The sequence below is a fragment of the Cetorhinus maximus genome, chromosome 9 (genome assembly GCF_964194155.1).
Source record: "Cetorhinus maximus chromosome 9, sCetMax3.hap1.1, whole genome shotgun sequence".
Classification (NCBI taxonomy): domain Eukaryota; kingdom Metazoa; phylum Chordata; class Chondrichthyes; order Lamniformes; family Cetorhinidae; genus Cetorhinus; species Cetorhinus maximus.
In genome coordinates this window covers 7,047,925-7,067,609 of record NC_135887.1, presented here as the reverse complement: position 1 = coordinate 7,067,609, position 19,685 = coordinate 7,047,925, and the positions used below count along the sequence as shown (strand labels likewise).

At 41.7% G+C, this 19,685-nt stretch overlaps 1 protein-coding gene across 4 annotated transcripts in view; it reads left to right on the top strand.

The window, feature by feature from the left end:
* The window catches only part of myo18ab (myosin XVIIIA b), a 257,823-nt gene that overhangs the window by 73,984 nt on the left and 164,154 nt on the right, over positions 1-19,685 (top strand). Inside the window, exon 1 of one of the 4 annotated variants that reach the window (XM_078547984.1) lies at positions 4,379-4,539. The exons of the other annotated variants lie outside the window; for them this stretch is intronic. Coding sequence (XP_078404110.1) covers positions 4,519-4,539 — 21 coding nt within the window. The 5' untranslated portion in view covers positions 4,379-4,518. Of the gene's footprint in view, positions 1-4,378; positions 4,540-19,685 lie in introns of those variants that run through there. 4 annotated transcript variants of the gene reach the window in all.

The following is a 19,685-nucleotide window of genomic DNA, read 5'->3' as shown; positions in this document are numbered from 1 at the left end:
CTGCTCCAGCTTTCCCTCCGATTCAGCCCCCTCACTCTCCCTCCCCCTTTCCCCCGGACCAATATTCTAGAGGCGAAGGTACTGATATTACAGTGACCCTGAGCCATTCATTGTGAATATCCTGTTCATGGCTCTCGTGTTTTAAAATGTAACTTTTAGTTTTAGGAATTACTTTAGAAAATGGGATAAATGTAATTAAAGCAAGCATGGAATCTATTGCACTTAAAAGGTTAGGGCCATGTTGATTTAAGAGGTAAACAGCTAGAAAGATAGGAGCCATAAAACAGCAGGTGGGCTTACTTAGTTAAAGAACTGGAGATGCAACGTCTACAATTCTTGCAGGAATGACAGTCCAGAGAGGGGTTTATTTTAGGAGTTGGAACTAAATTAGGTTAAAAAAGGGTTGTGAAATCTATTTCTTTCATTAGAACAAAGAATTTTAGATGTAGGATTACTTAAACTAAAGGCCAATTGAAGGACATCCCAGAACATGCTCTGTTGCCATGGAGCTTAGGCAGGTTCTCTAGTTTCAACTTATCAGGGTGTCTGCTGAGAAGACTTAGTTGCAGCTCAGGCCTGATGTGCGCAGTTTGCAGCTCACTAAGAGAAGACAGCCAAATAAATGACAGTTAGGCCTGAGCTTTAAGCAAAGTAAAAAACTAACTTCTTCATTCACCGTGTGGAATGTGGGTAGGGCTTAATCTCAGTTTGACTTTTGTAAGGGAACAGAAGCAAGATTGTTGAGTATGAAACTAGCGGAAGAATCTACAGTGGTGCTCAGTGGCAAAGAAAGCAACCAGCTTCCTTCCAAGATTAGTTTGAAAGTATTGGAAAAATAACCAGAACAAGAGATTGAGGCTTCCACAAAGTTTTACCTCTGAATAGTTGGAACTGAGGAGAATTAAAAATAATTTCCAATGGACTGTGGCATACTTTTGGGTGGTCCCAACAGAAAGAAAGAAATAACTAAGATATCGTAAAGTCTAAGAGAATTCTTGGGGCAGTAGGAAGTAAAACTGAGTGCATAACGTATATAGTTATAGACCATACCGTTAAGTTAATAGTGCTTGTTTTGTTGAAGTCTTTTATGAACAATAGAGTTTGTTTTTGTTATATGATCCATGGCCAGATCCCAAATTATTGTTGAGAACCGGTTAGGGACCGATAATGTTTTTAAAAGTAGACAAAGTTTGAGATCTAAGACACTTACGAAGTGTAGAAAGCTACAAGATTCCAAGAGCTTTGAACAAACAAAAATAAGCTTTACTATACAAGGTCAGAAAGATTAAAAATTTGCAATATCTACCTTATACTCTTAACATTAAGGGTTAAAATGAAGTATAAAGTCAACTGTGTGTGGTCAAACACACCACACTACACAATAAATGGCAGATGTGACCAAGACAGAGTGCATAGATTTCTCAGCAAAGTCAGTCAACAGAGTAAATCAATCTCACTGAAACTTTGTCTCCCTCATGAGTTTCCAGTCTTCACCTTTGAAGATCTTGCCTTGGAATTCTCTCCAAAAGTCTCTCCAACTCAGACAGCTTCAATGATTGCCCACTTTGCAGGGTTTCATTATCTCCTTCCAAGATTATGCTCCCCTGAATTCCTGAGTACACTCGAGCACCAACTCGCTTTGGCCGTGCCAAGCAGAACACAACTGCACCAAAGGGGTACCTTTGACCCAACAGCCTGCAGCATGGAGTTGCTAACATTTGGCTGCTGCCTTGAATCTTTAGGGCTTCTCCTGAGCCCTCTTCAATTACCAGACTTGGACGGCATCAACGACAGCCCATCTCCAGGGTTTCAATCTTGCCTTCCCTGATATCATTCACCTGGATACACCCAAGCACCAAATTACAGGCACAGCTTCAGATCTTTGGCTGTGCCGTGCAGAGCGCTGTTACTCCAAAGGAGGGTACCTTTGCCTCAACGGCCCTCTTCAGTTAAAGTCTACTTCCTGTAGTGCTTTCTCTAACTTGTGCCTGTTTCTCTGCTGCTCTCTTTTAACTCAACTGGGACTGCTTTCTGTCCCCTGTCGTTGTCCCTTACCTGGAATTTTTTTTTGGACCTCTTCCTGTCCTCCTTTCCCTTATCCCCTGCCTGGAACACTTCTTGAGACCTCTCCCTGTTCCCTACATAGGACGCTTGCTGGCCATGGCGCTCCCCACTCGGTCACCTGACCTGGGTTTTCACACTCTTTTTCTCTATGTGCAGAAAAGCCTGTTCTGCTGGGCCTATTCTGGGTCTGAAGAACATAGAGATGCAGAACTGTGCATGTGCAGCCCGGTCCCAGCCTGCGCATGCACTGAAGTCCAAAGACTGTTGGGACTTAGGAGTTCCTGACCTCCATGCTCAAGATTAAGGTAAGTTGGGTTTCATAACCGTTTATAAATGTGAAATCTTGTGGCATAGTTCTATTGATTAAAACGAGGTTTGGTTGAATGTGAATGGCTACTAACTGGATCATAACACATTGGACTGTCCTGGGTGCTTGATCTCTGTCTGCAGCTCATTATCCTGAGGCTAATTGAGCCCAGCCTTCGAAATGAACTGAACTCTTTCTGCTGGCCAACTATGTGAAATCTGGTGTGGTATTGGAGTTACATATAGAGTAGAACAGGTTGCTCTCTGATAAAGTTCCCCAAGCAGCTATTTTAAACATCAGGAGTAAAATACATTTCCATACATACAACAGACCACAAGACTTTGATGCTGAGTCAGTAAGTCAGTCTGTCCTGACTCCTTTGCAGGATTCAGCTCTGCCCCTCTCTCCCATGCAACTGAGAATTGTGTACAACAAAGCTGTCTAATGTACAGAAACTGCACAGCCCACCTGGCCCCTCAGAAGATTGTATCATACCACCAAATAATATTTTAAAATTATGGCATTGTGGGAATGAAAGTTAGAACTCAGAAATTTCAGGTACGTATTTTAACTGGTAATTTCTTAATAAGCAAGATTGTAGGTTATTAGAAGAAACAAGAAAAATTCTGGTCACTGCTGGCAGACAAGTGGGAAATTACAGAGAGCCAAACTTGATGTTCACAACCATCAGTTCTGCTAAGTTCAGGTTTTCCTCCACCGTGATATGAGATCACAGAACCGATCCCTCCAGAACTGCTAAATATGAATTGTCTGCCTCCAACTGGTGAATCTTACATATACAGTATCTTGCTGTGCATCATAAAGTGTCGGTCTTTGCTCCGTGGTAACACTCAGCTCTAAGCTGGGAGTTTGTGGTTCAAGCTCTACTCCAAGGCTTCAGCAAATAACTTGCTGCAGTGCAGTACAGCAGGAGTGTTGCACTGTTGGAGGTATTCACTTTGTGGCTATAAAGGGACAAGCCAACAAATATACAACTTCCCCATAGAAGCCAAATAATGCATTACATAGTATAAGACCATAAGACATAGGAGCAGAAATTAGGCCATTTGGTCCATCGAGTCTGCTCCGCCATTCGATCATGGCTGATAAGTTTCTCAACCCCATTCTCCCGCCTTCTCCCCGTAACCTTTGATCCCCTTACCAATCAAGAACCTATCTATCGGTCTTAAATACACTCAATGACCTGGCCTCCACAGCCTTCTGTGGCAATGAATTCCATAGATTCACCACTCTCTGGCTAAAGAAGTTTCTCCTCATCTCTGTTCTAAAAGGTCTTCCCTTTACTCTGAGGCTGTGCCCTCGGGCCCTAGTCTCTCCTACTAATGGAAACATCTTCCCCACGTCCACTCTATCCAGGCCTTTCAGTATTCTGTAAGTTTCAGTCAGATCCCCCCTCATCCTTCTAAACTCCATCGAGTATAGACCCAGAGTCCTCAAACGTTCCTCATATGTTAAGCCTTTCATTCCTGGGATCATTCTCGTGAACCTCCTCTGGACCCTCTGCGTCTGCCATTCTAAAATCACGCATTAGTCAGCTTGCAGTGAGCTATTACTATTTTCAGTAATTACAGCTGACAATGCATTTTAATCCCTATAATTTCATTTCATTTGGACTCTTTTTCAATATTGACAGTGTTAACTACAATTTTAATTTTGTTTACGTTGCAATGTGTGAAATAAGTAGTGGTGAGCTACAAAGGGTTAAACAGCTATATGTGTAATAAACAAAAGTTGCAATTTCGTTCTGAACAGGAAAAGGGAGGGGGCTGTTTTCCCTCTGAATGGAAATAGCGTCAACGATTGCGAAGGTGTTGTTTCCGCTGAAAGGGAATAAAAGCACCAGAAATATGGCATTTTAATGACTTCACAAGGGAAGGATAAAGTCAAATAAAGTTATGGTGAAGCACCAACTATTGGAACTCAGCGTACATTCTTTTGTTATTTTTAGAAGGCCTGTAACTCCCCAGCTGTCTTGTTGCAGTGTCAGTGAAATGACACTTTGACAACCTATCACATTTCTCCTTCACTCTGAACGGAAGCTTGCATCAGTGGCTGGGGTACTTCTTCAAAACTGCTCTGTTGGAAGTGTTTGTAGTTTGTGGATCGAGTTTTATTTTTAAAGCTAAATGCAAGAAGATAGAAACAAGGTATTTGAAATTTAGTTAATTTAGTTTTTTCTTCCTGTGTTGTTGGATAACGTAACACGCAGATTAATACGAATCTTTCTTATCTATAAGTTAGAGTGTTGCCTTGTTTAGGCCAAAGTTGTTGCCCGTGCCTATTTTTAGTGGTAACAGAAAGTGGTGCAGGCAGGTCTGGTTCTATTGCTGAATCACTGTTCAAAATGAGTCTGTGAGGTTGCCTTCAATTTAACTTGTTTCTATTTCTTAATATTGCCATACGCAAATTGCTTCTAAGTTCTATGTTTACCCAAAACAATGAACAAATGTATATATGCCATTTCAAAGCTGTGTGTATATAATTTTAAATTTGTTCAATAAAGGAGAGTACATGTACATTATAATGTAATTTTATTTTTTTCTTATATGCCCTCATTGGCTATTAAAATTGGGAATGTTGAAAAACATTTTTAAGCCTTTTCTGCTGATTTTTGAACTCTTGTTAACTGTTGGACAGTGTATCGTTTAGTGTGATGTCTAATTTAGTTTTAATGCAATACGAAAGTTTGATTTGAACCAATGCTTTGACTTTTGAACATTATTGCCATTTATTCAAGTCTTGCCTTTTCATAAGAATATGATGTCCCCTCTGCTATGGTGTTGCCTTCATTATCATGCTAATATTTCATGTGAAATACTGATTATTTTTAAAATTTAGGAATTTAGCACAACTGCAATGAGATGAAGCTATTTTTAAAATGACTGAACACAGCCTATCCTCCTCTGGAAACACTCTTTTCCATGTCTTAGTCACCTCCAGACTTGACATTTCAATGCTGTTCCTGGCTGGCCACCCGTCATGCTCTCTTTGTAAATTTTAATTCATTCAAAATTCCTTCCCATATCCTATCCTGCACAGTTTTACTCATCCATCAGCCATGTCTTGATGGACTTACATTGGCTTTTGATTCTCTTAACACCTCAAATTTAGAAGTCTTATCCTTGTATTTTAAACCCTTATCACAGCTTTACCACTCCCTATCTCTAACCTCCTCCAGTTCCCAACAGCCTTTTGTGCATACCTATTCTCTTTTTTCTCACTATTGACTGTGCCTGCAGCTCTGGAATTTCCTTCCTAAACTCCGCTGGACTGTCCACCTGCCCCCTCTATTTTAAGACCCTCTTTAAAACCTACTTCATTAACCAAGCTTTTTATCACATCTGCAAATAACTTCAACTTTATCTTGGCATCTATTTGAAGAGTTCTGCAGTGAGTAACTCACTTCCTGGCTCCCCAAAGCCTGTCTACCATCTACAAGGCACAAGTCAGGAATGTGATGGAATACTCCCCACTTGGCTGGATGAGTGCAGCTCCAACAACACTCAAGCAGCTTAACACCATCCAGACAAAGCAGCCTGCTTGATTGGCACCCCATCCACCACCTTAAACATCCACTTCATCAACCACTAATGCACAGTGGCAGCTGTGCGTACCATCTACAAGATGCATTACAGAAACCTGCCAAGGCTCCTTCGACAGCACTTTCCAAACCCGTGACCTCCACCACCTAGAAAGACAAGGGCAGCAGATGCATGGGAATGCCACCACCTGGAAGTTTCCCTCCAAACCACCCACCATCCTGACTTGGAACTATATTGCTGTTCCTTCACTGTCACTAGGTCAAAATCTTGGAACTCCCTTCCTAACAGCACTGCTAGTGTGACTGCAGCGGTTCAAGAAGGTGGCTTACCACCACCTTCTCTGGAGCAATTAGAGATGGGCAATAAATGCTCACCTAACCAGCGACGCCCATGGTTTTCCCCATTTAAGGTGCTGTTTAATTACAAGTTGTTACTTTTGTGCCTGCACTGTTTTTTTTCCCTCGGAGACACGTATATAGAAAAAAACTTCAGTAAATTTGTTGAGATACTGAATTGAGGAATTAGGAATTCCAATTAAAAGGAATGATCAAATTAAAGAGCAAACATCTGCTTTTGGAGAAATAAATCATCATTGTAAGGAAGTGAAAGTAGAAGTAAAATCAGAAACAAGAACAGTAACTATAAACAAGTACATTTTGCACAAGAGCAAAGGGGAAGAAACTGTCTAAAACAGAATAGTCAAATATATAGGTAGTAAATAGTCATATTCTGTTTTAAAAATATAATAATAGTGTAGTTTTTTGAATTGGGATTGTGGGCAAGCAAAGGACTGATCCACTTCCATATCCCCATCAAATGAGTCATCTATGCTTTTGCAAAACTAGAGGTCCTTATGACAAAAGAGCTTTAGGAAGTATGTCAATTACACTACCAACAAAAAACAGGGAATGTCTGCGTTGGATTGGACATTCTGTGCTACAGAAACATTTGCTACCTATAAAAGAGAAATAACTTGTTTGAAAGTTAAAGGGGAACTCTGCTGCGAGCCAAAGACATTGAAATTACAGTTTAAAAAAGAAGTGTTGGCCCAGATCTTCTAATCAGTATCTCAAGGGCTCCATTCTGCACACTTGCGTGGTTACATTTTAAAAAGGCCTGACTTCCAATCCACCATGTAGAAAAGCGTGCTCTCTGCTGGTTTCCAGTAGAGACCAAGAGACCTGTGAAGAGGATTAGTGCAGAAGACACCTGCACCCCCCCGCCCCCACCACTTTATTTTGATTTACAGCACGTGCTTCCGTATTCTGTTAAGTATTTAAAGTTCCAATCTTTCAATAAATTAGTCAGTGGGTAGGTGGGTGAGTGACTAGGTAGTCAGGTCAGGTCAAGGAGGGGTGCGGGAGTAGTTGGGTCAGATCGGGGCTGCTGGTTGAAGGTTTGGTTAAGGGGTTGGGGGAGCAGTCGGTGGTGAGGGGAGGTTGATTGAGGAGATGGTGGTGGAGTTACCCAGGTGTTAAATCAGATCCTTTTCTCTAACATTTCCTGGGTAACCAACAAGGTATGTCCCACAGATTTGATTTTGCTCAGAGCTGGAGAGATTCACACAGGGTCACTAGAAGTATGGAATTGCCCATCAGAAGTTTAAACTTCCCAGGCAATTCCCATCTAGGTCTGCACATTAGGACCTCATGGCCCAGCATATCCCCCACTCTATCATTACCATCAAGCCAGGGGATCAAACCTGGTTCAATGAAGAGTGCAGAAGGGGATGCCAGGAGCAGCACCAGGCATACCTTAAAATGAGGTGGCAACCTGGTGAAGCTGTAACGCAGAACTACTTGCGTGCCAAACAGCATAAGCAGCAAGCAAATGGTGGTGGACAATTAAATAATTCACTGGAGGAGGAGGCTCCACTAATATCCGCTGGCTTGATGGTAATGGTAGAGTGGGGGGATATGCTGGGCAATGAGGTTACAGATTGTGTTCGAGTACAATTGTGCTGCTGCTGATGACCCATAGCACTTCATGGATGCCCAGTCTTGAGTTGCTAGATCTGTCCAAAATCTATCCCATTTAGTACGGTGGTAGTGCCACACATCACAATGGAGGGTATCCTCAATGTTAGGTGGGACTTAGTCTCCACAATGACTGACTGTGCAATGGTCACTCCTACCAATACTGTATCCTCAATGATGGAGGAGCCCAGCACATCAGTGCAAAAGATGAGGCTGAAGCATTTGCTACAATCTTCAGCCAGAAGTGCCAAGTAGGTGATCCGTCTCAGTCTTCTCTGGAGATCCCCAGCATCACAGTTGCCAGTCTTCAGCCAATTCGATTCAGTCCACTTGATATCAAGAAACGGCTGAAGGCACTGGATAGTGCAAAGCCTATGGGCCCAGATAATATTCCGACAATAGTACTGAAGACTTGTGCTCCAGAATTTGCTGCAACCCTAGCCAAGCTGTTCCAGTACAACTAGAACACTGGCATCTACCCGGAAAATTGCCCATGTATGTCCTGTTAACAAAAAACAGGACAAGTCCAACCCGGCCAGTTACTGCCTCATCAGTCTACACTCCATCATCAGTAAAGTAATGGAAGGGGTCATCAACAGTGCTATCAAGTGGCACTTCCTTAGCAAGAACCTGCTTGCTGATGCTCAGTTTGTGTTCCATCAGGGCCACTCAGCTCCTGACCTCATTACAGCCTTGGTTCAAACATGGACAAAAGAGCTGAACTCCTGAGGTGAGGTGAGACTGACTGCCCTTGACATCAAGGCTGCATTTGACAGAGTGTGGCATCAAGGAGCCCTAGCAAAACTGGAGTCAACGGGAATCGGGGGAAAACTCTCCACTGGTTGGAGTCATACCTAGCACAAAGGAAGATGGTTGTGGTTGTTGGAGGTCAGTATTCTCAGCTCCAGGACTTCACTGCAGGAGTTACTCAAGGTAGTGTCCTCCGCCCAACCATCTTCAGCTGCTTAACCAATGACCTTCCTTCCATCATAAGGTCAGAAGTGGGGATGTTTGCTGATGATTGCACAATGTTTAGCACAATTCACTACTCAGACACTGAAACAGTCCATGTCCAAATGCAGCAAGATCTGGACAACATCTAGACTTGGGCTGACAAGTGGCAAGTAACATTCGTGCCTCACAAGTGTCAGGCAATGACCGTCTCCAACAAGAAAGAATCCAACCATCGGCTCTTGATGTTCAATGGCATTACCATCACTGAATCCACCACTATCAACGTCCTGGGGGGTTACCATTGACCAGAAAGTAAACTGGACTAGCCACATAAATGCTGTGGCTACAAGAGCAGGTCAAAGGCTAGGAATCGTGCAACGCGTAACCTGCCACCTGATTCCCCAAAATCTTTCCACCATCTACAAGGCACAAGTCAGGAGTGTGATGGAATACTCCCCACTTGCCTGGATGAGTGCAGCTCCCACAACACTCAATAAGCTTGACACCGTCTAGGGCAAAGCAGCCCGCTTGATTGGCACCATATCCACAAACATTCACTTCCTCCACCACTGACTCTCAGTAGCAGCAGTGTGTACCATCTAAAAATGCACTGCAGGAATTCACCAAGGCTCCTTCGACAGCACCTTCCAAACCCACGGCCGCTACCATCTAGAAGGACAAGGGCAGCAGATACATGGGAGCACCACCACCTGCAAGTTCCCCTCCAAGTCACTCACCATTCTGACTTGGAAATATATTGCGTTTCCTTCACTGTCGCTGGGTCAAAATCCTGGAACTCTCTTCAGCACTGTGGGTATACATACAGCACACAGACTGCAGCAAGGGAAGAAGGCAGCACACCACCACCTTCTCAAGGGCAACTAGGGATGGACAATAAATGCTGGACCAGCCAGCGCAGCTCACATCCCATGAATGAATAAAATTTTTTTAACAAATACTGCAAAGCATTGAAATTGTTGTCTATGACTTTCATTATTGACTGTTTGCTGGCCATTCATTCATCAAATGTTGCCTATGACATTCATTATTAACTGTTTGCTGGCGTGTTCACTGCTGGTATCCAGTAGAGACCTGCGAAGAGGATTAGTGCATAAGACCCCCCCCCCCCCGCCCTTTTTTTTGTTTTACAGCGCTAGCTTTCCGTATTCTGTTAAGTATTTAAAATTCCAGTCTTTCAATGAAAGAGTGTGGGTTAGTAGGTAGGTGGGTGAGTGATTGGGTAGAGTCAGGTCTGGTGGAGAGGGGCGGGAGTAGTTAGGTCAGATCTGGGGTGCTCGCTGTGGTACAGTAAAGCTGTATGAGCAATTGATTGCTTTTGTCTTTGTCCTTGGATACAACAAAAATCTTAGTTCATTTATTTCTTGGAGAATTCGAAGAAAGCTACACTCCAAAAATATTATCGTTTTTGTCCCAAATTTTGGAGACAACATACGATGAGGGATGTATTTATGAGGCTTTAGTAAAGAAATCACTAACTGCATTCACTGCTATCACCTTTACCCATAAGAGAAGGAAGAAAGACTTGCATCTACATTGCACCTTTGATGATCGCTGGAAGTCTCAAAGTGCTTTAAAGCCAATGAAGTACTAAAAGGTTAGTCACTGTTGTAATGTAGGAAATGCAGCAACCAATCTGTGCACAGCAAGCCCCCCAAAAACAGCAATATGATAATGATCAGATGATCTGTCTCTATGATGTTAGTTGAGGGATAAACGTTGGCTAAGACATCAATAACAACTCCCCGGCTGTTCTTCGAAATAGTGCCAGGGGATCTTCTACATCCCCCTGAGAGGGCAGATGGGGCCTCAGTTTAAGGTGTCACCTGAAAGATGGTATTTCCAATGGTGCAGCACTCCCTCAGTACCATGCTGGAATGTCAGCCTAGATTTTCATGGGGGGAGGATCAGCTGTGGCTCAGTCCATAGCACCCTCGCCTTTGAATCAGAAGGTTGTGGGTTCATGTCCCACTCCTGGAAACCAAGAACTGTGATTGTACTCAAAAGAGTTGCAATCCGTGACTGTTGATAACTCGAAAGAAAGTTCTGGAGTGGGACTTGAACCTGGATCTTTTTGACTCGGGGGTGAGTGCAGTTTTGATAAGTGTTTGGTTATAGTGCTACAACTGACCCTCAACATAGAAACGAAGAAACATATTTAGGAGATGTTATTAGATAACATTGAGGCTTTAGAGATAAAGTGTATAACTAATAGGATTGACTACTGTGTTGTAAACCACTTGGATGCCACCTTGAACCAAGTGAAGAATTTTGTGAAGTTAACAGTATTGTTTTTAATAATTGCATGTTTGTTTCAATAATATTCGGGTAATGAAATATTAAAGGTAAAAAGCCAACTTTTTCAAGCAATCAATGTATATAATGACAGATTTCCCGAAGGACCTCATTCTCCCCAGAATAGAGTCTGACTTTACAAAATGCTGACCTTTATGCAGGAGCTCATGAAAGCAACACTAACTGAGATGATTACTAACTGTGATAACTTGCTACATTACGACAATGACCACACTCCAAAAGTACTTAATTGGCTGCCAAGCGCTTCAGGGGCACCCTGAGGTTATGAAAACTCTCATATACTATATATATATATGCCTTTCTTTCTCTCTTTCTTTTGCTTTCTTTTTCGCTCGCCCACCCTCTCGCTCTTTCTCCTTGCAATTTGAAAGCCTGCCATGGATCTCTTAAAACCAGAGCCTTTATTAAAGGATAATGAATTGATTAAAATACCCCTGAATAGTGACTTTCATATTGTCAATACTAGAGGCCAGCATTGAGCCTAAAAACAATGTGGTTCAGGCAAAGGCAGTTTTTTCCTTCTGAAGCTTTTGTATCATTAGTTTTGCCATTTGATGAGCTTCAATCTATATTTAAGAACATGAAAGGTTGAATACAATCCAGACAGTGCGTGATAGCATAGTGATTATGCTACTGGACTGAAACTTCGGAGGGTGTCACATAACCCCATGAAATTCAATTGGGAGAAATGAAATGTTGTGGCTGATACTCAAAATTACCATGGAAGGTGCTGAATTGTCCTTAAAAACCTGGCTGGATCACTGTTGCCCTTAAAGAGAGGCACTTGCTACTCACTCCCTGGTCTGGCCTGCATGTAAACCCAGTCCTCATTTGGAACTGGGGATGGGCAATGAACACTGCCTTCTCAGTGTTTACCACATCCCAAGAATTAAAAAAAAATTCACAAAAACAATGGGAAAGAAATAGCAGCTGAGATTACAACTGCTTTTGTTTGCGTATGGGGAAAATGGCAATAACAAGGTTCCCTTAATTTGATGGTTATTGCTGAATGCCATGAGGGGGTCAGCCATTAAAAGTTTCTACGTACTGCTTTATATGCAGCTATCTGTCAATTATGAACATCCCAAAGTGTAGAGTGTTGTTGCAACTTGTGCAGTTAACCTGTTACCGAAAAAGATTTTGTGTTTTGCTGAAGTTGGCTGGGATTAATTGACAGCCCTAATTAAATGTTTGCCGTTCAGCATTTCAAAGGAGCTATATCATTAAAGGATGGGCAGTGCCTTGACTAGCAAAAAAATTAATTGCATTTGCCTGTAATTTCTGAAAGTAAAGCTGATCTTTTCCTAAAAGACAGCGCTTTTGTTTTAAAAAAGAAACTGCCCTAGTATCAACATTATTAAGCAATCTTGATCGAATATATATTAATTGTCTAAGTATTTTCTCTAGTAATAATTGAATTATAATTTTTAAAATGTGGTACAGAAGGCTTGTTGCTGCTGACTTTTGATAAACAGAAACATGTATTATAATTGGACAAGTTTGAAGGTGAGTCATCAGAATTAAAAAAATAATCTGCTTGAAAGACTTGAGAGCAAATGCTCCTTCAGGGACTTTAAGTGGAAAAACTTGAATATAGAAAGCAGGGTAAAAGCTAAAGAAAAATAGGAGAGAAATGAACTTAGAGACAGAATTTAAAATAGAAAATTAAGATGCACTATAATGTCCTCTTAATTGTCTGTTAGTTCTATTTCCAGTACCTGGGCCAGTAGTCTCCTATGTAATGTGACATCAGACCAGAAATGTATGTTTTGGGAACTATCTTTCACTAAACTATGATTTTATTTTCAAACTTTTTGTGCCCTAGAAGAGCAGATTAAATAAGATTATTTCAATTGTTCAAAGGGTATATGAATGAAGATGTTATAATCTGGAGGGAAAATAGGCATTTATAATAAATATTGCTTACTTATTACCTGGCCATATACCACCCGTAACTAAGAGTACGTGGTGACTTGCTCTCAAGCTTTGCCACTGTCAGAAGGCACATGGCCTTCATGCTGTCCATATTCACAGCAGTTGATTGAGACCGGGAACTCAATGGTGTATGGGATCGGTCTCCTCCTGATGGTTCAAAGTTTACTTCTTTATATACGAGAGAATTTATGGCTTAATTCGAATGATTGAATAACACAACATAGTGGAAAAAAAATAACAGATTACTTGAATTCCACCACTTTCATAGCACAATTTGCTGTGCCTGAATGCGATGAAGCCTATAATAATAATTTAAAATTACATTTCAACTTTTGGACTTGTCAGAGAAGCAGAATCTCTGGTTGATTGGTAGTTGGGCAATTCATTGGAAAAATACCAAAAAGAAAAGTCAGTTTTAATGGTGCAATACTTTCCCTATAATTGTGCATGCATTGGATCAGAAATTCATACATATACAACTACTCCACATTGTTTCTGATTGTCTTTGTTTTGCCAACCAATATATGTCTTGGCTTTATAATAACTTGACAGATGAAAGAAGCAATATTACTGAAGCTTGCTTACCTAGGCCATTATTAATGCAGACTTGCACAATGCACATTAATATTCCGATCCCTGTGGGGGAACTGTAAACCAAAATAACCAAATTCATCAAATTACTCTCTTGAAGAAATGACCAACAAGGTTCCACTTTTTTGTAGCTTTTACTTTAACATGAATCAATGCAAAGTACACATGAAGTAACAGGTAAATGATGCTTCAAATAAAAAGGTAAATTTCACTTTAAATAGCTGATACAACAAAAATATGTCTTGCGCAACCACAAGCACCCACATCACTCCCTGCACAAATGTGGCACCATGTGCAACCTGTCTTTCCAACTCTGCCTCAGGTACGCAGGTTCTCACTTTTCCACTCATCGATTTGGCCCTTGAATCACATTCCATCCGAGGTCCCGGATACAATCAACACTGACAAGTCCCATGTCTATCAACCTTCTCTCACTCTGGAAAGCTCCTCCATCAGGACTTATGTGACCAGAGTTCCCTTTCAACTGACCAACCAACGATACTCAGTTCACGATCTCGTCCTTTGATACAAATTTTCAGCTCTTATGCATGCCTGAGCTATTTCACACTGCTTTTTAGGATCCGCCACATTTTAGCTCCAAGAGCTTTTGGAATTCTATTTTCTTCTTGCTGCCAAACAGAAAACTGACCTTTTTGTAGAGAGCTCAGCTTGCTCCTAAACACATCTGAGAGATTTCTAACTATGTCCAGCTGCAGCACTTCTTTGTGTCTGCATTTTTGTGCTGATCACCACCTACCTCCAACTCTCCTTTGTGTCTGCCAGCCACACGGCTTCAGGTTTTAATTTCCATCCCTGTTGGTACTGCTTGCAGATTGAGAGTTGCCAGATCACATGGACCAGTATTTATTATTAACCAAGAAAATTGCAATCAAACCCTTTACAATTGCCCTTAAAAGTCCTTTTTCAAACTTTCTTAAAAATGATTCCCGATTCTACAGACATTTTAAAGAAATTACAGATTTGCCTTACTGTGCTGCTTCTGGGCAAAAGGTCGTCACAATACAAATTAATAATAGCAGGTTAAGAATGGAAACTGAAGTTGTGCTTTGCTAAATTTAATTATGTTTTCTAATCTTGGTATTTTGTGGTTTGCTGCATCTTAAAAACTAATCCTTTGTTGTGTGCAGTGTTTGTTCTTCAATGATTTGTACATACTTTTGGCAAAATCTTGCTGTATGATTTATACAGTTTGGACAAAATGGAAAGCAAAAGAATCATTCGTGAACATGAGATATACATAAATTATAACTTTATGCAACTAAACAGTCTTCAGAATGAATTTTCTGACCGTTTCTGGAATCACTGAAAAGTGGAAAAAATGTTAATTGCATTTCTTTGGCATACAATTTTCTGTTCCTATTTGCTTTATTTCATTTCTATGATTGATGTTTTGGACGTTTCCAGTTTATGTTTTGAAAGAGAAAACTTAATACCTTTTGTGGTAGGAAGAAGACTCTTTTACAATAGGGACCAAAAAGTTTAACTGGGCAACATGCATTTTTTTTTAAACACAGGGTGAATGGAGCCTAAAACAAAGTTTACTTTAAGATTTCATCAAGTTTTGGTATAATTTTGTTCAGGTATGTAAATACAATGCTTTTAATGTGCAGACACCAACATTTTTCTTATGCCTTTCAAATTATGAAAAAATTGTTTTGAGAATTTGCAAGACAATTACAAGTGTACACAATGTACATTTAGAAGTCACCGGCTTCCAATTTGATAGCCTACAGTCTTCCAGGAGAGATCAGCTGGGGGAGATGGCATTCCAATATTTGCCCTCCCCCCTCCACCCCCTGATCAGTATTAGATTTTTTAAAAATGCATTCATTGGATGTGCTGGCTAGGCCAGCATTTCTTGCCCATGCCTAATTGCCCATGGGAAGGTAGTGATGAGCAGCCTTATTGAACTACTGCAGTCTATGTGATGTAGATACACCCACAGTGCTTTTAGGGAGGGAGTTCCAAGAGTTTGACCCAGCGACAGTGAAGGAACGGCGATATATTTCCAAGTCAGGATGGTGAGTATCTTGGAAGCTACTTCCAGTTGGTAGTGTTCCCATGTGTTTGCTGCCCTTGTCCTTCTAGATAGTAGTGGTCGTGGGTTTGGAAGGTGCTGCCTAAGGAGCCTGGGTGAGTTCCTGCAGTGCATCTTGTAGATGGAACACACTTCTGCCACTGTGCATCAGTGATAAGGGAGTGAATGTTTGTGGATGGGGTGCCAATCAAGTGGGTTGCTTTGTCCTGGATGGTGTCAAGCTTCTGGGAAGTTTCTTTGGAGTTGCATTCATCCAAGCAAGTGGAGAATATTCCATCACACTTCTGACTTGTGCCTTGTAGATGGTAGACAGGCTTTGGGGAAATCAGGAGGTGAGTTACTTGCTGCAGGATTCTAGCCTCTGACCTGCTCTTGTAGCCACAGTATTTATATGGCTAGTCCAGTTCAGTTTCTGGTTAATGGTAACCCCCAGATGTTGATAGTGGAGGAATTCAGCGATGGTAATGCCATTGAATATGAAGCAGTGATGGTTAGATTCTCTCTTGTTGGACATGGTCATTGCCTGGCACTTGTGTGGTGCAAATGTTACTTGCCACCTGTCAGTCCAAGCCTGGACATTGTCCAGATCTTGCTGTATTTGGACATGGACTGCTTCAGTATCTGAGGAGTTGTGAATGGTGCTGGACATTGTGCAATTATCAGCAAACATCCCTACTTCTGACCTTATGATGGAAGGAAAGTCATTGATGAAGCAGCTGAAGATGGCCGGGCCTTGGGCGCTACCCTGAGGAACCGCTGCAGTGATGTCCTGAAGCTGAGATGACTGACCTCCAACGACCACAACCATCTTTTTTTGTGCAGATACGACTCCAATCAGTGGAGTTTTCCCCCTGATTTCCATTGACTCTAGTTTTGCTAGGGCTCCTTGATGCCACACTCGTTCAAATGCTGCCTTGATGTCAAGGGCAGTCACTCTCACCTCACCTGAAAAGTGGTAGATAATAGATGAATTTCTCCCCAGCAAGTTGTTAGCAAAACATTTGTGACAGCCTTATGCAGTACATAAGGATGCACATGCTGCACCCTGATGTCTTGGAGCTCCAACCATAGTTGTCTATTTATATTTCATCCTCCGGTTTTCCTCAAAGAATTCATACTTAAACAGAAGATTTAAACTTGGTGGTCTGAAACCAGGCTAATCTCCATCTTGTCTCTATAGCAATAGCAGTTGATTATTCTGCTTCTTGCATAACTTGGCCACCATGGATTTGTCAGATAATTTTGAAGTATCTAATAATCAGACCTGGTCTCTTCATTTGTGAGATTTCATTGTTAACTAAGACTCTTCTTCACAGTTTATTCTTATTTCCAGCTACTGCTTTTCACTTGTCTGCCCCATTTTTTACATTTCCTTTTAAAAAGAAACCCGACAATTTGTAAGTCTCTCATATACTGAAATTCTCTGTGTTTAGGTCAACACATCCATTGGTGCAGATATAACCTTATATAAACATTAATGATCTAGATGAAGGAACTGAGGGCATACTGGCTAAGTTTGCAGATGATACAAAGATAGGTGGAGGGACAGGTAGTATTGAGGAGGCGGGGAGGCTGCAGAAGGATTTGGACATGTTAGGAGAATGGGCAAAGAAGTGGCAGATGGAATACAACGTGGGGAAGTGTGAGGTTATGCACTTTGGTAGGAAGAATAGAGGCATAGACTATTTTCTAAATGGGGAGAGAATTCAGAAATCTGGAGTGCAAAGGGACTTGGGAGTCCTAGTCCAGGATTCTCTTAAGGTTAACTTGCAGGTTGAGTCAGTAGTTAGGAAGGCAAATGCAATGTTGGCATTTATTTCGAGAGGACTAGAATATAAAAGCAGGGATGTGCTGCTGAGGCTTTATAAGGCTCTGGTCAGACCACATTTAGAATATTGTGAGCAATTTTGGGCCCCGTATCTCAGGAAGAATGTGCTGGCCCTGGAGAGGGTCCAGAGGAGGTTCACGAGAATGATCCCAGGAATGAAAGGCTTAACATATGAGGAATGTTTGAGGACTCTGGGTCTATACTCGATGGAGTTTAGCAGGATGAGGGGGGATCTGACTGAAACTTACAGAATACTGAAAGGCCTGGATAGAGTGGACGTGGGGAAGATGTTTCCATTAGTAGGAGAGACTAGGACCCGAGGGTACAGCCTCAGAGTAAAGGGAAGACCTTTTAGAACAGAGATGAGGAGAAACTTCTTTAGCCAGAGAGTGGTGAATCTATGGAATTCATTGCCACAGAAGGCTGTGGAGGCCAGGTCATTGAGTGTATTTAAGACCAAGATAGATAGGTTTTTGATTGGTAAGGGGATCAAAGGTTACAGGAAGAAGGCGGGAGAATGGGGTTGAGAAACTTATCAGCCATGATTGAATGGCGGAGCAGACTCGATGGACCAAATGGCCTAATTTCTGCTCCTATGTCTTATGGTCTTATGGCCATGATGTGCCTCAGGAATGTGATTACGCAAATTTTCTCGTATGGTTCATACCTTTACAGAACCAACTGACGAACAGAGTAAAGGAAATCCGGGTCAATTTAGTTTGTAATCCTTTTCGCCTAGCTATGCAGCCCATTGGCATGGAGGTCCTGCCCTATGTGACCTTGACTTGAGGAATGATTTCACCAAGGCAAGGGACCATATTCATGCTCAGCATGAGGATTTTCTGTATTTTTGATGTTGCATCTTTCATGTCTTGCAGTCCCACTAAACTATATCATCAAAGCTTCATGGGTATTGGCTCAAAATTGTTAATGATTGCTCTACATTACCCAGAAATAGACAACTCATTGTGGATAAGAAGGTACAGTCTATCTGGCCAGTTTGTCTGGAAAATAAATCCCACAAGATTTCTAATACCCTTCACCACACTTTTCTCTAGTTTATCCAGCTGAGTGCTGATACAGTCAGTGTCCCTGCATTTATCCTCGCCTCTTGGTTATTCGCAACAAGGTATATTTTTTAGAAGGAATGTTTTACTTTTGAGTGCTGTGACTTTAAAGGATAGACATAAGCCGGTTTTCTGGTAAGTTTAAATCAAAAAGAATAAACATTTATTTACACAACACTGAAATGTAAACACAAAGCACTCACTCCCTCAAACACACACGAAAAGATGAATTCTAGCGATGACGCATGCACTTAGATTATCAAAAGAATAACAAGAAACAATTACATGTCCTTAATCAATCCCCTAAGATGAAAATGTTGCAGGCCAGAAGGCTTTCTCTCTTCTGGTTCTTTGATGATAACTGGAGATTGGAAGTTTCTAGGCTTTCAAACAAAGTTGTGACTGAGCTTCTCTAGAGAAGAAATATAATTTTGCAGGTGAAATCAAATTAGCCCCTCTCTTCACTGCCTAAGTTTACTGCCAGTTTAGGCAGAGTTCTGTTGTTCTTGTTGGGAGGTGGCCCCCTCTGTGCTGTGGAGTATCAGACTGATTTGCCTTGGCCTGTCCTTGGAATAATAAGATTCATTATCTCAAGTCAAATTTGATCATGTGGCCACAGAATCAATGCTTCTATTATCCACACAAATGATTCAATGTTAGAAACAATTGCCACACAATGGGGAATGAATGGTAGCTGTTTACACCTGCTTGTCATAAATATGATTTCTTCATACCCCTTTGTTAGTTTAAGTTTGCAGACACCAGGTCTGAAGTGACCATTGTATTTGAATTTCTGTAAATATCTAGACAATAGGAGTTGTAAATTCCATGGGCAGAATTTTCTGCCTACCGGGCGGGCGGGCCCGACACAATCTCCGGCGGACGGGGAGCCAATCCCCGCCGGAGAAGCGGGCCCCGCCACCATTTTAAGTGGGCGGGCCTTAATTGGCCCGCCCAGCGTGACGCCCAGTGGGAAGCGCTGTACACTTCCTGCCCGGTGGGGGGGA